Below are 20,452 nucleotides of genomic sequence, written 5' to 3'. Positions count from 1 at the left end.
GCCCCAGCACCATCTCTGCCCTTATCTCAGGGCCTCAGCGTGCAAGCAGTCAGCTGGGAGCTTGCTCTCTTTCCCCTGATCCCGGTTGGCACTATGCTGTCCAAGGTGCTAGCTTTCTTCCTCCTGCAAGGCAGGCAGGCTTCCTTCCTCAAGCTCCAGGGAGCAACTGCCTCTGCTCTGCCCTACAGTTCTTCTTATATTGGCCTGCCCAGCCCTGATGGGCTGCTCCTTTCAGCCTCTCTCCTATTGACTGCTTTTCTCACAGCCTCCCTAGGGCTCCATTAACCCTTTATAGGCCAAGAATATTGTTAGGATGGAATCCGAACAAATTACGAAGTGTGTTTACCATGGACTATCACTACAGGGTTGGTCAGTGCTGCAATAAGATAACCAGTGACAGAGATAGACTGAACATCCAGACTGTTTTAAGGACCCACTTACAGCTTGCTCTTGACGGTGCTCCATCTGTAAGGAGGCTACGTTCCTTTGGGATTATCCTCAATGATGACATATATGATATTGAACCTGACAGTGCCCTCTTTAAAATGTTTTCACTATGCATGCTACTTAGTATTCTGTAATTTTAAATTACGGATACATTTGTAAATTGTTTATAACATTTATTATCCTTTTATAAGCATGTTATGGACATGAGCATTATGTTACAGATGGTTATATGCATATTTGCCTAAATTCATACAATTGGTCATTAGCCATGGTTACAGGGAAGCTATTAACCTGTTGGTTATTACAACTGATTAACCATTTATTAAAACATTTATTAGTTATTTACCTTTATAAACTATTGATAATGTACCCTTAACATAAAGCCTGACTAAATATTCTCCAGAGCTCTACTATATGCTCAAGAAAATTGAACAGCTTAATGCTGGCAGCAATTCCTTCCTCTTCCGCCCCCACAAGGTCTTGATTAAACATGGAGAGGTAACATCAGGAAAAGAGTGAATTCCAGATGTTCTTGCCATCAGTGACCAGTTCCACTAAAAAACATGACCATTTAAGTATTAATAAATTGCAGTCAGATACCCATGCCCCCCACCAGGTGCAGTCATAATACTGGCAAAGAAAGTATAACTAGCATTAGTTAATATGAATAGAAAATGAATTAATGATGAACTCCCATGAAAAATCACTGCCCCTTTCAAGATGCATGGATACATCTGCAAGAAGTTAAGACAGCAAGTGCTGCATGCAGCACTCCTGATAAAAGTCTGGTTTTGCGTATTTGTTACAAACTTTACAAATGTTATTAATTCTCTGCCTACTTCAATACTTAGTCTTATTTATCATAAATTACTGAAATGAAGGCAAGAAAAAAAACTACTGATTTATTAAGGATCCTGTGGTATAAAACTATATTATATTAGCATAATACTAACTAGATTAGTAGAGCATACTATGGAGATAATTCCTCCAACTGTTTAACATATTGTCTTTTCATAAAACTTGGCATCCTTCAGGAAAAAAAACATCTATTTTACATTTAACTTGTCATTGTAATTACTCATAAGAGCATTTTAAGTATGTTTCATTCAATTCCTGTTTCTTCACACATATGTGCTCAAAAAGTATTCATCAATTTTAGATCAATGGAAATGCAATGTGACACCTATCCATATGATCTAGGCCCCAGCTAGTGCAGCTGAACTGACCCAGCGGGAGAAGTAAGCTACACCAGGAAGAGGGCTGGCACTACCTATTCTCCCCATCCCTCCTCCAGCCCAATTAAGCAAGGAGAAAAACAGGGACAAAATTGTGACTGAGCCACTATTCAGAATCGACTCTGCTCACTCCCCATTATTCAGGGAAGATTGTAGTCTTAGGCCTGGTCTACACTAGGAGTTTATGTCGAATTTAGCAGCGTTAATTCGATTTAACCGTGCACCCGTCCACACCAGGAAGCTAAATAGTTCGACCTAGAGGGCTCTTTAGTTCGAATTCGGTACTCCACCCCGACGAGGGGAGTAGCGCTAAATTCGACATGGCTATGTCGAGTTAGCCTATGTGTGGACGGAAATCGACCATAGTAGCTCCGGGAGCTATCCCACACTGCACCACTGTGTTGACGCTCTGGACAGCAGTCCGAGCTCAGATGTTCTGATCAGTCATACAGGAAAAGCCCCGGGAAAATTTGAATTCCTTTTCCTGTCTGGCCATTTTGAATCTCAGTTCCTGGTTGGACATTGGGGCGAGCTCAGCAGCACCGGCAGCGATGCAGAGCTCTCCAGCAGAGGGGTCCATGCAATCTCAAAGTAGAAAGAGGGCCCCAGCATGGACTGACCGGGAAGTCTTGGATCTGATCGCTGTGTGGGGCGATGAGTCTGTGCTTTCGGAGCTGCGCTCCAAAAAACGGAATGCAAAGACCTACGAGAAGGTCTCCAAAGCCATGGCACTCAGAGGATACAGCCGGGATGCAAAGCAGTGCTGCGTGAAAATCAAGGACCTGAGACAAGGCTACCAAAAAATCAAAGTGGCAAACGGACGCTCCGGAGCCCAGCCCCAGACATGCCGCTTCTACGAGGCACTGCATGCCATTCTCGGTGGGTCTGCCACCACTGCCCCACCAGTGACCGTGGCCTCTGAGGATGGGATAGTGTCGACGGGCAGTTTCTCGGCGATGTTCGCGGATGGGGAAGATGAGGAAGGGTTTGTGGAGGACGAGGCAGGCGACAGCGCTTACAATACTGATTTCCCCGACAGCCAGGATCTCTTCATCACCCTCACAGAGATCCCCTACCAACCCTCCCCGGCCATTAACCCGGACTCTGAATCAGGGGAAGGATCAGTCGTAAGTGCTATAAACATATAAACATTTATTTTTTTTAAATCAGGAATAAAAACTATACGAAAAGAAGGTCAATACATATAGTGATCGAATAGAAATCCTCCTGGGACACTTCCACGAAGCTCTCGTACAGGTACTCGAAAAGCCTACGCAGGAGGTTCCTGGGGTGAGGTGCCTTATTAGGTGCTCCGTGGAAGCACACTCTTCCGCGCCAGGCCATCCTGAGGTATAGTGGGAGCATTGCCTCCACCAGCATGGCAGCATAGGGCCCTGGTCTGTGCAGGGATTCATGCAGCATGCGCTCTCTGTCTGTCCTAGTGACCCGCCTCAGGGTGATCTCGCTCGGTGACTGCTGCATCTAATTAGGGGAATTAATGTAATGTTACTATTGTGAATGCTTGACTTTTCCTTTGCATAACAATGACCGTCGTTTAACAGCCACGTGTTGGAGGCTGCAGAGGGAAAGCATACAGGGATCTTTCCCGGGGACAGCCGCGAGGGGCTGGAACAGGGTCAGACTTTATGCTTTCCAGATTGCCTGCAGCAGGAGGCCACTGCTATCCATTAACTGTTAAGCAGCCTAAAGTTTACGGCTTACCAGGCCTGGCTGCTACACGGATTCTGCTGTCCTGCCCCGCTTGTCCAATCTCCAGTGCAAGACCCCAGGCAATGAAAGCGAATGCCGAAAATTCGAACTTGTCCTGAGAGCACATGAGATAGGTGCCCTGTATGGTCTTGTTCACAGAAACTGAGTAGACTGTGTTCAGTGTTCGCAAACATGTATCTTTGCAAGGAAATCACTTCCTTTTTCCCATCACACAGCTGCGGCTGTTTCCCGAACTGCCCCGGCATCCCCCTCACAGAGGCTGGCGCAGATTAGGCGGTGAAAGAAAAAGACTCGGGACGAGATGTTCGCTGAACTGATGGCCTGCTCCAGAGTCGAGGCGGCCCAGCAGAGCCAGTGGAGGGAGACCCTCTCTCAGCAGCAGCGCTCACACAGCGAACGGGAGGACAGGTGGCGGCAGAAAGACCAGCAGGCGACTCAAACGCTGCTTGGACTAATGAGGGAGCAAACGGACACGCTCCGGCGCCTTGTGGATGTTCTGCAGGACTGCAGGCAGGAGCAGAGAGCCCCCCTGAACTGTATCTGCAACCGCCCTCCCCCGCCACAAAGTCCTGTCCCCCCCTCACCCAAAATCACAAGAAGGAGAGGCGCTAGGGGCCGTGAAAACTGTCACTCCACCCCAGCAGAGTGCTCATGTACCAAACAGCTCTCATTCCCTAAAGTATGAGAATTGCTTCCCTTCCTGGCTCACCCGATCCAAAATCCCAGTTTCATCCCCCAACTGTGTAGTTGAGTATTAAAAATAGTTTGCTGTTCATTACTGTTTCCGTCATGTTTCTTTGCAGAAGACTTTGTGTGATGGGGAGATAGGGGTTTGTTAATTGCATAGGACAGCCACCATTACCAGGGTACAGACATGGGGGCAGGATCAACAGCAGGTCACACACAGAGTGCAGTCACTAGGCACCCGGATCACTCTGGGAGGTGTCTGCTGCCCCAGGTCAGTCTGGGAGGTGTATGCTGCCCCAGGGTCCGAGCGCCTGGCATCCACAAATGGCAAGGCAGGCTGCCCTTACCATGCCCTTCCACCCTAGCCATGAACCTCTCCGATGCCCTGAGCCCCAGACAGAGCCATCATCCCCCTACACCTACTCACCCTTCCCACACACCCCTCACCCCTTCCTGCAAACCCACCCCTTCCTGCACACCCTCCGGTAACCGTCCTCCCCCCAGAGACCGCTGTAGGAGCAGGAGCCTGTCAGTCCTCGAGTGTAGAAGCGGTCTGTACATCACTGCACACCGTACCCACCACAGTCTGCGTCCCTGTTTGAACCCTTTAACGTGAATTCGTTAGTAAAGAAAACTTTGTTAATTAAAAATGTTCCAATAACTTTATTTTTAAACGTCTGTTGGAAGGGGGGAAACCTGGTGAACGGGGTATGTAACCGCTGAAAAAAGTCAATAGTAACTGAAACAGGGGCAGGTTCAGCTTCTCTGTAAAGAGACTGGACAGTCATAGGTTACCCTGCTCTCTGAGGAACCTAGCTTTCAAAGCCTCCCGAATGCACAGCGCTTCCCGCTGGGCTCTTCTAATCGCACGGCTGTCTGGCTGAGCGTAATCAGCAGCCAGGCGATTTGCCTCAACCTCCCATCCCGCCATAAAGGTCTCCCCCTTGCTCTCACAGAGATTGTGGAGCACACAGCAAGCTGCAATAACAATGGGGATATTGGTTTCGCTGAGATCCGAGCGAGTCAGTAAGCTCCTCCATCTCCCCTTGAGACGTCCGAAAGCACACTCCACCACCATTCTGCACTTGCTCAGCCGGTAGTTGAAGAGCTCCTTGTCACTGTCCAGGGCACCTGTATAGGGCTTCATGAGCCAGGGCATTAGCGGGTAGGCTGGGTCCCTGAGGATCACTGTAGGCATCTCCACATCCCCAACAGTTATTGTGTGTTCCGGGAAGAAACTACCTTCCTGCAGGCGTCTAAACAAACCAGAGTTCCTGAAAACAGTGTCATGAACCTTGCCCGGCCACCCGACGTAGATGTTGGTAAAACGTCCCCTATGGTCCACCAGTGCTTGCAGCACCATTGAAAAGTAGCCCTTTCGGTTAATATACTGGCTGGCCTGGTGGGCTGGTCCCAGGATAGGGATGTGAGTGCCATCTATAGCCCCACCGCAGTTTGGGAATCCCATCGCGGCGAAGCCATCTATGACGACCTGGACGTTTCCCAGGGTCACTACCTTTGAGAGCAGTAGGTCAACGATTGCGTGGGCTACTTGCATCACAGCAACCCCCACGGTAGATTTGCCCACGCCAAAGTGGTTCGCTACTGACCAGTAGCTGTCTGGCGTTGCAAGTTTCCAGAGGGCTATGGCCACTCGCTTCTGCACAGTCAGGGCTGCTCGCATCTGGGTGTCCTGGCGCTTCAGGGCAGGGGACAGCAAGTCACACAGTTCAAGGAAAGTGCCCTTACGCATCCTGAAGTTTCGCAGCCACTGTGATTCATCCCAGACCTGCAGCACTATGCGGTCCCACCAGTCCGTGCTTGTTTCCCGGGCCCAGAATCGCCGTCCCATAGCATGAACGTGACCCATTGCCACCATGATCTCCGCGGCGCGGGGTCCCGTGCTTTGTGAGAGGTCTGTGCCACTCTCACACTTCATGTCCTCACCGCGCTGCCGGAGCCTCCTCGCCCGATTTCTCAGCAGCTGACTGTGGAAGAGGTGGACGATAAGGTGCGAGGAGTTGACAACGGCCATAAGTGCAGCGATGATCGCAGCGGGCTCCATGCTCGCAGTGCTGTGACATCCGCGGTGTCACTGACCAGAAAACTGCGCAAACAGATTTCCCGCCGGCGCTTTCAGGGAGGGAGGGCGGGAGTGACGGTTGAATGACGACAGTTACCCAAAACCACCCTCGACACATTTTTCCCCCAGCAGGCATTGGGGGCTCTACCCAGCATTCCAATGGGAAGCAGGGACTGCGGGAACTGTGGGATAGCTGCCCAGAATGCATCGCTGCCAATGTCGACGCTTGCCCCGTTAGTGTGGACTCACAAAGTCGAATTAGTGTCCTTAGTGTGGATACACAAATTCGACTTCATAAGGTCGAATCCACAAATTTGACCTAAGTTAAATCGAACTACTCTTGTAGTGTAGACATACCCTTAGTGAGCTATGTCTTTGAATTTGCAGACTTTCCACTACTAAAACATACCTGATTAGATAACCTTCTGGTATTTGTGTGCAACACAGGCAAGAGACTGACCCACTCAGATACAGCAGTCCACCCACGCTGATCACAATGCAGGATGTGGGAGCCTAAGGGGCTTGTCTAAATGGGGAGTTAGTTTGCAGCAGGATAGGATGTAACATTTACAGCACACTAGCCTGCCTCACCTAAAAGGTCTCATCCTGCTACCGCATACTGGAAGTTCCATAGTGCCCTTTGATCTACTGCGGTTTGAACAGCAGTCGAGCAAAGCTCACTATGAAACTTTTAGTGCATGGCAGCATGGTCCACAAAAACATGTATGGGGTAGATTTACATCACCACTTACTGCTCACTAGCTCTCAATTTAGCCAAGCCCCAATTCTTGACACTGCTGTCATGCAGCATTCCACTATGATACTTCATTGTACCATAAAGTAGAGCAACTTTAAATGCTGAGGTTTCTTTTAATCAACATTATACAGTGTCTGGGCTCACGAGATCCTGCATTTCTTGAATATCCAGCATTTCTATTGGCTTTAGGGATACAATGCTACCACGTTGCTTATTTCCTAATTCAATTTAGGCCTAGAACTGACAAACACTTAAAACATTCTTAACTTTACACAAGAATAATCCACTGAACTCTTTGTAACTACTCATATGGCATGTATAATGTTAAACATATCTAAGTGTTTGCAGAATCTGGACCTTAATTATTACACTATTATTAATAAAAGTGATACAGTTTGCATTTAAAAACAAGTAAAATACGTATTGGATTTTTTTTAATAGTGGGAAAAGTGAGCACAAGAGAGGTTATAAATCATAAGGACACATTCAAGAATCACATCATTAAAAACTCTGTGTAACATGAGCCACAAGGGAAAATATGAGATAATATAATATTAAGTCAAACAGCAATACTTCATAATGACTACAACCCAAACTACCAGCAAAGTTCATCTATAATTTAATGACAAAGATAGCCCTATATTTCATTGGGCTAGATTAGCATATCTTAATAGATTTATGTACAGTGCCTTGAGCCAACACAGAAACATTTGGAAGATAAAACTGAAGAAAACAATCTCAACGTTTCCATGTGTACCTTTAGTAATTGCTACAAATATCTGTGTTAAGACATTAACCCCAAATAGTGTTCAGCAGCTGCTCAACTACCGACTGAGAATCTCCACAGGACCTGAGTGAATACTAGGAGAGAGAGAGCGCGCAAAATAACCAGCCAGTCCACAAATGGACTCAGTCTATTGCTTAGGGAAGGGGCGGGGAACCTTTTTTCTATCTTGGGCCCTTGACCCGCAATAAACATCAATTGTGGGCCACACACAAGTAAAAAGCAACTTAATTTAGGGTGGGTTGTTTGTTTTTTTTTATGAGAGAGAAATATAAAATGTTCCACTCACCTGCCTGGAGGTGCACGGAAGTTCGGGGCAAGCTGGCACTTGTGGCTCCAGCCCTGTGGGGTGGCACCGAGGCTTGGGGCTTCCCGCCCATGGTGAGGCAAGCCAGTGCTTGCGGCTCCAGCTTGGGGTGGGGGTGCCGAGACTTGCTGTGGGCCAGATGAAATGAAGCAATGGGATGGATCCAGCCTATGTGCCATAGGTTCCCCAGCCCTGGCTTAGGGAGACCACCCAGCCATCAACCCAGGTAGAACATGTGTTGCACTCAACAGCAAGCACTGCTCCAGGTGTATGCTGCTGTTGATTAATGCACCAGCAAAGAGAACTTGCGAATCTGTACTCCTGGCCTGCCTGGACGACTGCTTTCACCAGCATGTTTCTTACAGCAGAGGACACATCAGTGTTATCTCTGCTTTTCTGTGCCCCCATGGGAAGGATTTGCCCCCCAGTTTGTAGATACTGAAAACCATCCCCCATGGCAAGATACTGCTCCTTTGGTTCCTGCAGCCTATAGCCCAATCACACACAACTGATTCTTCTGTTTTAAACATATGAACTCACTAGCAATCCTGTGCAATTTACACATCTTGCCTTAAGTGTTACCCTCAGGTGGTCAGCATCACACTAAATCATCGGCACAATTCATGAAGCAAGAGCCTCTGGTTTGCCTATTTCAAATGGGGAAATACCTCAAGAAAATAATAAGAAAACAGAAATGATACCATCATCCAGACAGGCAGAGGAAAAATACATTGGACTTTGGCATCACTTGTATAGCTTGTCATAGCAATAAAGTGTTATTGAATGGCCCTGAAATTGTGATAGAGTCCTTCAGGGCTACTTACATCAACTGCAGCTGTTGGGAAGAGAGCCCTTTCATTTATACTGAGGCTGAGTTTAGCTTTGCCTGGGGGTTTGTATAGCTGTAGAGAGTCTGGGCTAGAGTTTGCTGCTAGGGACCCTGCTACTCTCTGTTTAATAAGTGGGTGGAAGAGCAGACCATGGAGGTTTCTGGTGAACCATAGCATGTCTGAAATTCCCTACTGCTGATATAGGCTGATTCAGGGTAGCTGCTTCTGATGAGCTTCTTATAAACAGGTCAGGATTATTGCTCTAGGCTTGTCCTCACCTGTGGGGAGGTTCCCCTGGGAGAAAAATATAGCTCCTACAGCAGCTGCACCATACCTGCAGCTGTGAGTTCACTAAGAGGGAGGAAGTTGCCTGCTCAGCCCTTATATGGGGCCTAAAATCACCCCTCAGAGCAATGAAGCTATAACTAAGGTCATTGGACATTGTAGGTGAGCAGGCGCAGTTACACTGATGCTGGAGAAGAATGAGCATCTAAGAGGAAGCAACGTTCCCAGCTACTGTCTCTAGCACTAGGATTATCACAGGCAACAATAGTAAATGTTTGTGCGAGTCTTTATTTATTGCTTTAATTCCTGTTCCTTTGTTCATACCAATAAATCACTCTGCACTGAAGAGGTTGAGTTTGAGTCTCTGCTCCTCCCCTACCATTTGGAACATCTCCATGGCCACAATTTCCATATTCAGAGCCCAGATGAAGGCTTGGCTGCTAAATCCCTGTTTCTAACCAGTGCTTCCTTAAACATCTGTTCCCAAAAAGTGTGCTCCTCAATGCTCCATTGCAACTGATAATTCCAGGTCCCAATTCCCCTGCTGTAACTACTATTTTTCCTTCCACTAGATATACATTTTGGGTAACATGTTGGACAGACCTGTGGCTGTGTCTTAACTGCAGGATCACCCTGGGTTCTTACCTGGGGTTCAGCCCATGCCCTCCTATTGTCCTCACCCAAAACCTTTATGCTTGGGTTTATATGTGGCTTTGACTCCGGGATTGCTTGCCTGGCTGGAGCTATAGGTTAGGTGACATAGGAGCCTAAATCCCATTTTCAGAAGCACTTAGGTACAATGTTACCTGCCAAAGGGAGCAAGGAGACCTGCACCAAAGATTAAATCAATGGTAAAGCTCCCACTGATTTCAGTGGGGTCAGGATTTCACCCACAGTCAAACACAGGATATGCCATGCTGGATAAGATCACTGGTATAGTAAGCCTGGCTTCCTGTTTCCAGCATTGGCCTATACCTCCACCCTCCGATGATGGCAAGGGAAGAAGGACTCCTGCTTATCTTGAATATAGTCTATGCAGGGTTGTTCATGAATGAAAGAAATTCCTTCCTGTTCCCCACAGCGATCAGTTTATGACCAGGAGCATGAGATTTAATTACGCTTACTACTGTAGCTTGCACTGCTACAAAAAGGTTTTGGTGGTCAAGAAATTTCCCATTGGTTTGTCAATCCTGACATAGCATCTAACTCAATGACCCCCCTGCAGCGTGAATTCCACAGACGCAGAACCCAAATGCCAGCCCTTGAAACTGACACGTACGTCCCCATATGTAAAACAGAAATGCACCAGTTACTCGCACAGGAGAATGGAAAAGCCAGTTTATCTAAATTATGTAAACCAAACGTTGAGAGAAGGTTTAAAGCCGCAGCAGTTATTTTTAACAAGTAAAATATAAACTGCAACACAGCTTTAAAATCTGCCTTTGAATTAGCTGCCTTTGTACGATAAGCAGTTGAGCTATTTTAAGAGCTGATCCTGAGAAGGAGCTGAGTGTCTGCTGCTCCCATTGAACGCAGCAGAGTTGTGGGTGCTCAGTTCCTCTCAGGCTTAGGCCCTGCAGGCCTCGGCCTCCTAATTCTCTGGTGTGCTCTTATTATTCTACATGAGAGAGACTTGAATCATTGTGGAAGATCTGAATGTGAAGTTAATTTGTATTTAACTTCTGCTCACTAAGAAGAGGGGGATGATTGCCTTTACTACAATTTTATCTCACTTATTTGCATTAGAGATGAGTTGGAACCTGAACACAGGAGCAATACCCACTGATCTTTGAGGACCTTTTACCTCTGTTTACAGCTGTTACTAAGGTATCCCTATAGCATTGGACAAGTCAGTAAAAAGGGAGATAAAGGTTCTATCCACTGGATCACATCTGTCTTAAGATTTAGAGACCTCGATTCTATTCCTAGCTCTGGCCCTAGCCTAAAAGATGGCCTTGAATAAGCCTTTTTGCCTCAATTTCCCCTCTGTAACACACAAGATGAATGACACCTCCTTTGTAAAATACTTTGGGATTGATAGAGGAAAATTACGTAAAAACTAGATATTGTTTACAGCCCAGGAAAGAAGGTGGCTGTAGCAGCCTTAACACTGTTTTATTGTTAGGCTAGAGAGGGCAGGCAAAAGCTAGTTCCCTCACTATTCCATGTTTCTAGAACTTGACAAGGCACAGATGAATGCTTGTGAACAGTGCTGAATGAAATGGGTGAAAAAACAAACATCCAGAAACTTTGGGTTACATTTCTTAGTTCATTTTTACAAGAATTTTTTCTTTTCTTTTAACCCCTGGAATGTTGACCTTTGCAAAATGTGGAGGGACTGGGTTATTCACAGCTGAGTGGGTGAAATCTCAAAAGCCCTTTTTTCATGTGTGCAAAAAATTTACCCTGGGCACAAAAGGAGGAGGATGACAACCATGGTATAGTCTTCCCGCCTACACCAAAGCCAGGTAATCTTCTAGTGGAGTAAGTACAGGGCTGGGAGATTGTGAGTTCAGCCCTACCACTGACTAACCTTAATGTCTTGCACCTTAGAAAAACAAACACTCTTAGCAGGTGTCATTATCTTCATTTAACAGTGGGGAAAAACAGACTAAGAGAAGGTAAGTGACTTACCAAATGTCACAAAGAAATTCAGTGGCTCAGCTTGTAAGGAAGGGCTGTATTCTGGATATTCTTAAATTGGACACAGCTAAAAATTAAGGGGCCAAATTCCTCCCTGGTTTAACTCCATCAGATCTACACCAAACAGGAATTTGGCCCAAGATATCTAATATGCAGCAAATCAAGTCATATGATTTAGCATAGAAGGACTACGGGCCAGATTTACAAACGCTTACTATCAGATGCTATACTTGCTACTGTGAGTAGTCCCATTAGGAATGATCTTGTAAACACTCATGACTAACTTTATTAACATGAGTTAGCCCCATTGTCCACCCTTTGATTACAAGGTCACATGTTTATTTTCAGGGACTACTCCTGGTAGTAAACACTGCTCCTAGTAGTAAGTAGTTGTAGGATCAGGTTCTATGAAAGTAAGCCCTTACTGCAACACGCCTTCTGTTTCTTGAATTGGATAGTTGTGGTCCCTAGCCAGATTGAAAGGAAAAACATGTAGACAGCACCACTGGATGCTAAACTGTTATTACATAGGGTCTGATTTTCAGAGGTATTGAGAACCCACAGCTGCCACTTAAGTCAATGGTCCTGTAAATCAGAACCTTGGTGTGCCCAAACTTGAACAGAGCTTGAAATTCCTTATCTAGCAACACATGGGGTGATTGTAACTTTTCTCCTTAAGGTCTGACTCCTGGTCCTACTGAAGGCAATGATCAAACTCCCATTTGACTTCAGTCGATGCAAGCTCAACCCAGAGAACTAAAGTTTACTGCTTTCCCCCTGGCATACATTTAAATTCATTAAAGTCTCTGGATTGAGTTTCTTTTAAGGCAGAAACCCTTTCTATAGTTTCCACTTCTGGCTGGCACAGACAGTCACGGCATTTCCTCCCTCGTGGTTCTCCCACTTGGGTTAGGCGTTTAGTCACAGTTCTCACTACCAGCCCCTGGCACATTTTCTTGCACACCACGGCTTGCTCCGCTCAAGCCAGCCTCTTGGTTTCATGTGATCGCGTAGGCCCAGTTCCGATGCTACACGTTGAGAAGGGGGAAGTCTCCATTTCACCTGCCCCTATGCTGTAGATGAAACGCCTCATGCTCACCACCTCTCACACACCCCTCCGCCTTCAATGCTGGTCCTGCTGCAGCCCGTTCCGCGCCCTAGCGCCCGAACACCTGCAGGGGGCGCCAGAGAGCTTCCTTGCGGCGGCGGTAGCCGGCAGGAGAAGGCGGCCGCGGGGAGCGGGTCCTGCCTGGGGCGGTGTGAAGTCTCCGCATTCTGCGGCAGAGGGACTAGGCGGGGGAGCAAGGAGACTACGGGCAACCCACCATGGCTGAGGTCGGCTCCCTTCTCTGATCACCCGGCTAGGTGAGCTGGCCGGCAGCAAAGACCAGGGCTGAATCCCCGTCCTCCCTCGCGCGGCTGCACTGGTGCGGAGAGGTGAGTTTGATGCATCTGGGCTAGCGCGCACATAGCCAGGGGCTGCTGCAGCAAGAGGGGGACCCTGGCAAAGCCAGCCGCTGTCTTCGCGCTTTGCCAAGAGCAACAAACAAGCTGCCTAATTGTTACCGGTTTATCTCTTCGGCGAGTCCCCACATCGGGCAGAGCTAGAAGAGGGTGGGCTTCCTGGGATCCTCTCCGGAATCTGCATGGGAAGGTATTAGGGGAGACACCTCCACTTCTGGGGTTCCCTCCTGGCTGCTAATTTTAACAAGAGTAGCGAGGTGGCGAGCACATTGCGAGCGTGTCTATCTGCCCGGCAGTGGGGGAGGATTCCTTCAGCCCTTTCATTAGGAAAGCAAAATATTACCTGTTGCACTGTATTATTTAATCAGTGACAGCAGTGGGCTTGGAGCAGCGATCTGTAATTATTTCAGGGACTGTCCTGATGTGCTCGTCACATATGGAAAGCCAAACATTTGCAAGCTGAAGGTCAGAAAACTAGAGAGAACAAAAGTATCCCTTAGATCACACTGTAGATCGATATGCTTCTCAGCTCTTTTGCTGTGATGACAGTGAGGCAGAGACCTACAGAAAATCGGAAGAGAAATTAATGTGTAGACTAGTATTTGTTTATTGAAGAGGGGATGGCAGTTGTGTGGTTGACTTAAACCAAATATACCTTTTTTATTTTAATGCATGAGCCTGATTGAGAAGGAAATCTTTGCTCATAGTTTTTTTAAGACATTCTTGGTGACAAACCAGCATTCATACTTTTTTCAATGACATTTGAGTATGAAAATGAATATTGGATTTCTTTTGGAGCTAGAGTACACCCAGTAGTATGTCAATCTTTACTTAAAGAGAGTTTGTTATATAGCAACACGTTGTCTTGTTTTCTTTCTTTTGCTCTGATATAGAAATATGAGGTTCAGAGTCTCAACTCAGTTGCTGTAGTGTAAATAAGGAACAAATCAAACTGTTGGAGTTACTCCAGATATAGACCAGATTGGCATCTAGCCCATGTGTTTTAGAGGAAGGTAGCATGTAAATATAGAAAAGGGACACTTGCAACCCTCTAATTTACAGTGTGCATTTATAGTCATCTAGAAATAAGCGTCCATCTCTTTAAACAGTAAGGGTCAGATTCTCAGTGTAAATTGACATAGCTCCATTGACTTCAGAACTACTCTAGTTCACACCAGGTGAGAATCTGGCCCAAGCTGCAAGGCGGTTTTTAGGGTTGTCAGCAGTTATGTGTATTAGAAACCCCAAGAGCCATTAAAACTAGGGATTATATAGTACAGATTGATTTTAAGTACTTTCTTCTGCCAGCATACTATAGCATTTTTCATTTCCTATCTAAAGCTGAAAGTGAGAGGAATGTATTGGCCGCATCACATTTATGTCTTTCTTCCATGAGCAGAACTAGAGTAAGAAAAACAAGTTTTGCTACAGATGATTTTACATGACTTGCTTTTGACAAAGCACACAACTGTGACTTTATTAGGTTAGAAATTGGAAGGCAAATATGTGCATTTTTTGGAGTTAAATTCCTGTCTCTCTGTTGGTAGATGAAACAATTCATAAAAGATGTTGCCTTTCTAAATGCTTGTACAGGATGAATATGATTTGCCGTTTACTCCTCTGCAAAATAAATCAGAAAAATGAGATTTCAAAAATATATTCAGATCCTTCTCTAAATAAAGTACATTGGACAAGATTTGTGCAACATATTGTATTCTGAGAAAATTTAATAAAACATTATTTTATTTCTCAAAGTTGCTTGAAACATGTTATTGCTTTAGTGTGGGTAATGCTAATGTAGCAATTAATATATGTGATATTTATGATTAAAATAATCTTACGTCTTTCTATAGAAATATTGGCAAACCTTTCTAACAAACAGAGATTGGTATTTTTTGTGAAACATGCTGTGTACAGAAGTAAAATTATACTAAGGTGTAATTGGTGAGATGAATTACCCACACTAAATGGTAGTATTGGTACAATACTAATCATCTATAGTGCCTTCATCCATAAATCTCAAAGCACTTTACAAAGGAAAGTAAATGTAGTTATCCTTAAATTCACAGATGGGAAAATTGAGGCACAGAGAGAGGTGACATTACACGCTGAAGATCATACAGGAGGGCAATAGAGGTAGTAGGAACATTCTTATATAAAGAGAAACATCAGTGTCCCTTTCTAGCCCTGTGCTTTTCTGAATATTTACATCTGAGCTGAGTCATCTTACACAAAGAACATCAAGGAATTTTGTGTAAAGATTTTGTTTACTGGAATGGGCAAGGTGCAAATATTTAGAACCGTTGAAGACTTTTAAGTAACTGCTGCTGAGTAATTGGGGTTTTGAAATAATTGAGGATTTGGGAAAGGGAAAGAGAGTTCAACTATCTGCAAATAGATTAATGAATACTTATGGTTTTTAAATGTATTCTGTAAAATAAAATTCATTAAAGTTAGTTTGGCCAAAAGCTATAATATAAGCTATCCCAGCTGGCTTTAAAAAAAAGTAATAGGGACCCTTATATGGCATTATGAGCTGAGTGCTGAAGATTATTGAATAAGAACCTTTGTTCAACAAAGTGTCACAGGGGCATGTCTCAACAGCTGAGCTAGAAAACTAAATGTTATATATATTCTACACGAATGGTGACAAACACCAAAGGTGTCAGTATTGTTACCTCTGTGTTTGAGGACATTAGCGTATGGTTTAAATAAAGAAATATTTAGGAAGAGTCTGATTTCTGCCTACTCACTATATTACACCACTTTAAGGTTCCGTGCAGAAGTCACAATGACGTGGTGAAGCTGAAGACGGGACCTGGGAACCTTCCGTCTGCTCAATTTGGGGTAATCCAGCGAATTCTCCAGCGTTCCATTTTCCCACCATGGCTAAAAGTGCAGAAGTGAAGCTGGCGATCTTTGGTCGAGCCGGTGTGGGGAAGTCAGGTATATTTGTTGTCTGTTTTTCTTCTGTCTTTGATCAGGTGGCTTTTTCCTCACTCTGTCCAGTGTTCTTTTGTGTATGCAAAAAACAGCTGGGACTTCCTCTGATTTTATGTATACCAGTGTGAATCATGCAGAGCATCAGAGAAGCCAGTGGGGTGATATGGGTGTAAAGCTGGTGTCAGAGAGATCAGCATCAGGCCCCTAATTTTTAATTTAGCTTTCCAAACTATTTTTCATGCTCTAGGCTCTGCAAATAAAAGGAATAGTATAACAATGGAAGTGGGATCAGGCTTACTGTTTGAAGTCAATGCCAAGACTCCTATTGATTTCTGTGGAGATAGAGATGGACTAGCATTGTTTAATTTGTCCCTACATAGCTTGCTCAGATTACGACATGTTGATTATTATTTTTTAATTCCCTATACAAAAGGAGGTCAGAGCCCAGGTAGAATAATGCACTTGTCCCGAGCAGTATTGAGTGCTGCAGTGCCTATTGATTCCAGTGGGGATTTCTGGTGCTCAGCAACTCACAGGATCAGACCCTAGGAAAGTGCACTGGAAGCGATGTGGAGCTAACAACCAGTTGTGTGATATCACAGCAGTTTTCACAGGATTCTAAAGAGAAGTGGAAGGACCAAACCAGATCAGGGTGACTTTTTGGATGACCCAGCTTTGCCCTGTTTTGAGGAGGATAAAGCAACAACTGACTTTATTCACAACATCCCTATTTTAGCCTCCTGCAGGGTGGAGAGGAAACAGCTGGCGTCTGTTTTACATGGAATATCCCTCCTTGTTGCTTCCACTTAAAATTAGATTTGAATGAGCAAGTTAAAAAAATGTAGGCTCAGAGGAATCACAGAACTCCCACCCACTTCAGCACCCAGGGAACAACTGAGCCCCTTAGCGAGCTGCTGGCCAAATTCACCTGCCAACTCCATTGGTGTGCCCAGTGGAACAAACCCCCATCAGCAAGTGACAATCTCAGTAGAAAATTAAAGTTTACACACACACACACACACACCCCTTTTCTACCGATCTATTCATTCCAGGCTCGATCATCTTAATATTGTCTGGGATTTTGACATCAGAAGGTTTGCATGAGATGCACCATTTGTACTTAGAGCAGTACAATGGTGCATTTATAGAAACAAGTACTGACTGGTAAGTGATATGAGGTGCACAAGTTACCTTGAATAGTGCTGTAGTCTTGCATTTACTTGACAACTTTAGGGCTACCTTAATATACACTTCAGACAATAGGACCAGAAGGCAAGGCATCTCTTAGCCTAATTTACCTCCTGTGACAGTTTGGGACCTTGCAAAATATAAGGCTGGTCTCCACAGGTACCATGTATTATAGCTGTTTGTTTGAAGTGTGAGCAACATGAAGTTACAGTGTGTGCTTTTAAGAACATAGGGCTAGATAATCAGCTGTTGAAAAATCAGTGCAGTTCCGTGGAGGTATATTTTAGTTTACAGCAACTGAGGATCAGGCCCATAAACATTATTATTGTTTAGTTAATTTGGACCCAAGTGTGTTTATTCAGAAAATACTGTACCAGGAAAATATCTGTGAAATAGCTCACTTCCATCAGCCTACAAAGGAAGATTGTACATGGGACAGAGGACATTATAGCGATCATATCACAAAGGCAACACAAATTTAATCGTATCTACTTACATAACGTATTTAAAAGGGGACTCTTAAGATTAAAAACAAAGATTTAAATTGCCTTATCTGTGTTATAATGCCACAGACTGTTAACTGGAAGTGCTGTAATAAATCTGCCTTTACTTTCTACCATTTATCCTATTTAAGTTTTGCAAGTCAGTTTGGACAGTGCAATAAGGCCAGTTAGTTTCACTTTTTGTTTGTAGTCAAACTCTGTTTATGGTTGTGGTTGCCTAGCACAATGCTTTGTCTGGATTCAGAATAATGAAGGAGAATCTCCCTCCCAAGTGTCCCCTCTCCCAAAATTAACGCCCCCCTCCACACACAATATATATTTCTCTTCATATGAGGTTTCGTAATTTTTATTTTAAAAAAGAGACTTTAAAAGTAATCAGCAGTGTCCTTCGTAAGAACATCTAGCATGTGAGCGGTACAGTTTTCACATTTGGTCTTCCCTTTATGGCCTTCACTACACTAAGGTTTTCTGGCAATTATTCCCCACTGTGCTAATATCAGGACAGCGTCACTGGTGGTAGCAATACTGAGACTGTTATTGTGGATCAACTATGAGCAGGATGAGAGACAAAATAGTCCCCAGAGAGCAAACTACAGTGGACAGAAAGGCCCAGTGTTAGGATGTAATAGATGCTGCCTTCTAAGTGGCTTTTTTGTGAAAGAGATGTAGATTCTTGAGCGTGTCCATATAATTTTCCATCAAGATATGTGTCCAATTTATGATATGTAGTGTGTGAAACCCTGGTTTCTCTGACTGTACAGTACTAGACTTGACTAAGCCAGACAGCTGGAAGTTAAGCCAAGTTCTAAAAGCCAGAACATGACTCAAGACACTGGAGTGGACTAGATGCATATGAAGAAGGAAATACATGTGGCAATAAATAGGACTGTTTTGATTACCAGAGAGTCATTCCAAAATAAGGTCACTGGCTTTCTCTCTTTTTTGGCTCATCCTCATTTAACGAGACAGGGCAAGACATTAGATTCTAGTCTGTCTTAAGCCTTTATTGGCTTCCCTCCCTAAAAGCAGAACATTTGTGAAGTTACAGAAGCATATTGTAATGTCCTGGAAAGATTCCCCTCCCAATTCTTGATCAGGGTTTGGGAATGATTGAAGCTGAGGTAGCCATAAAGAATTTTTTGCAGAAGAAACAAAGTGTGCTGGGACAGGATGCTTTGGGAATTTTAGGCTTCCATCCAGGGCCGGCTCCAGGCACCAGCGAAGGAAGCAGGTGCTTGGGGCGGCCAATGTAAAGGGGCGGCATGTCCAGGTCTTTGGCAGCAATTTGGCGGCGGGTCCCTTGGTCCCTCTCTTCCTCTTTGAGCTGCTGCCGAAGAGGAAGAGAGGGAGCTGAATTGCCGCCGAAGAATGAAGCGGCGCAATTGAGCTGCCGCCAAAAGTGCCACCGATCAGCTTAGTCTTTTTTTTTTCTTCTACTTGGGGTGGCAAAAAAGCTGGAGCTGGCCCTGCTTCCATCATGCAACAGTGAAGCCAATGGGAGTTTTACCACTGATGTTACTGGCAGTAAGATCAGGGCTTTACTCTGATCTACGTAGTAGTCCACTTAATAGGATGTGTTCAGTAAGACTTCCTATTCTTTCCTTCGGTATATTAATTCAAGGCTCTCAGAAAGGTGGGATGGAGCATGAGTGATGAAGTCTCAAAGAGCTAAAGCCAGACAAACTTCTACACTTGCTGCTAGTTGTCAGGTTTCCTTGCCCTTAGGTTTTCTAGGCTAGAGGTTTTTTTGTTTGTTTTTTGTTTTTGTTTTTTAAATGGTTACATAAAATCTGTTCTCAGACATAGCCACCATTTACTTATCATCCTAGCAGATTAAGGCCAGTAGATTTCATTGCTAATCTACCTCACCTATTTTATTTTCCTCTCTAGATGTAAACCCTTCAAAGATAGAGGACCAAATCTACTCGCACAGGTGTAAATCAAGAGTACTTCCACTGAAGCTAAGAAGGTTACTTCAGAATTACACTGAGCAATAAATGAGCATTCGGTACACAGCCTCTCTGTCTTGTGCAAGTTAAACCAGTGGAAGTGTTCCAATGCACGAACACACCGGGAGCTGCATTCTCCATTTTGCTAAGGCCAGTTTGCACTGCATAAACAATGCAAAGTGGCCTTAAACTGGCTGCGGATAATGGATAGAGAATTCCTTCTGAGCAGCAGAACTGTTTGCTGTCTCCTGTGTCAGCCACACACCACCCCTACTGAAGGGGAAGAAAGGCAGTGGCATTTCAAAGGCAGGGAAGGGGCATGGCAGAGCTCTACTCTACCCAGTCCTCCACTGGCATAAGTTAGGGTGCACTTGCCCTGGAGCCAGGCAGCCCTGAATGAGAATGGCCACCAGCTCTCTGTGTCCTCCCCTCTCCACAATGTCTTGGATGGAATGGAGAATTAAAGCTCACAGTAGTTTACATTAGGGCTGTCAAGTGATTAAAAAATTAATCATGATTAATCGTGCTGTTAAACAATAATACTATTTATATAAATATTGTTGGATGTTTTCCACATTTTCAAATATATTGGTTGGTTTCAATTACAACAAAAAAT

General features: G+C 44.8%; 1 protein-coding gene and 1 long non-coding RNA gene across 4 annotated transcripts in view; one reads left to right on the top strand and one right to left on the bottom strand.

The window, feature by feature from the left end:
• Positions 1-803: 803 nt before the first annotated feature.
• Positions 804-9,185, bottom strand: LOC123371438. The gene is made up of 3 exons (XR_006579797.1): positions 8,856-9,185; positions 8,014-8,159; positions 804-1,001 (listed from the first exon to the last, which is right to left on the bottom strand). It is a non-coding gene; the product is annotated as an uncharacterized LOC123371438 (long non-coding RNA).
• Positions 9,186-12,902: 3,717 nt separating this feature from the next.
• Positions 12,903-20,452, top strand: part of RERG (RAS like estrogen regulated growth inhibitor) — a 131,282-nt gene continuing 123,732 nt past the window's right edge. The window contains exons 1-3 of one of the 3 annotated variants that reach the window (XM_044982628.1): positions 12,903-13,226; positions 15,323-15,389; positions 16,026-16,199. In XM_044982628.1, coding sequence (XP_044838563.1) covers positions 16,139-16,199 — 61 coding nt within the window. In that variant the 5' untranslated portion in view covers positions 12,903-13,226; positions 15,323-15,389; positions 16,026-16,138. Of the gene's footprint in view, positions 13,227-15,322; positions 15,390-16,025; positions 16,200-19,777; positions 19,890-20,452 lie in introns of those variants that run through there. The other 2 variants (XR_006572828.1, XM_044982620.1) reach the window with 2 other exon arrangements.

Source organism: Mauremys mutica, chromosome 1 (genome assembly GCF_020497125.1).
Source record: "Mauremys mutica isolate MM-2020 ecotype Southern chromosome 1, ASM2049712v1, whole genome shotgun sequence".
In the NCBI taxonomy this organism is placed as follows: Eukaryota; Metazoa; Chordata; order Testudines; family Geoemydidae; genus Mauremys; species Mauremys mutica.
The sequence above is the reverse complement of the archived record's forward strand: the minus strand, read 5'-3'. Positions and strand labels throughout refer to the sequence as shown.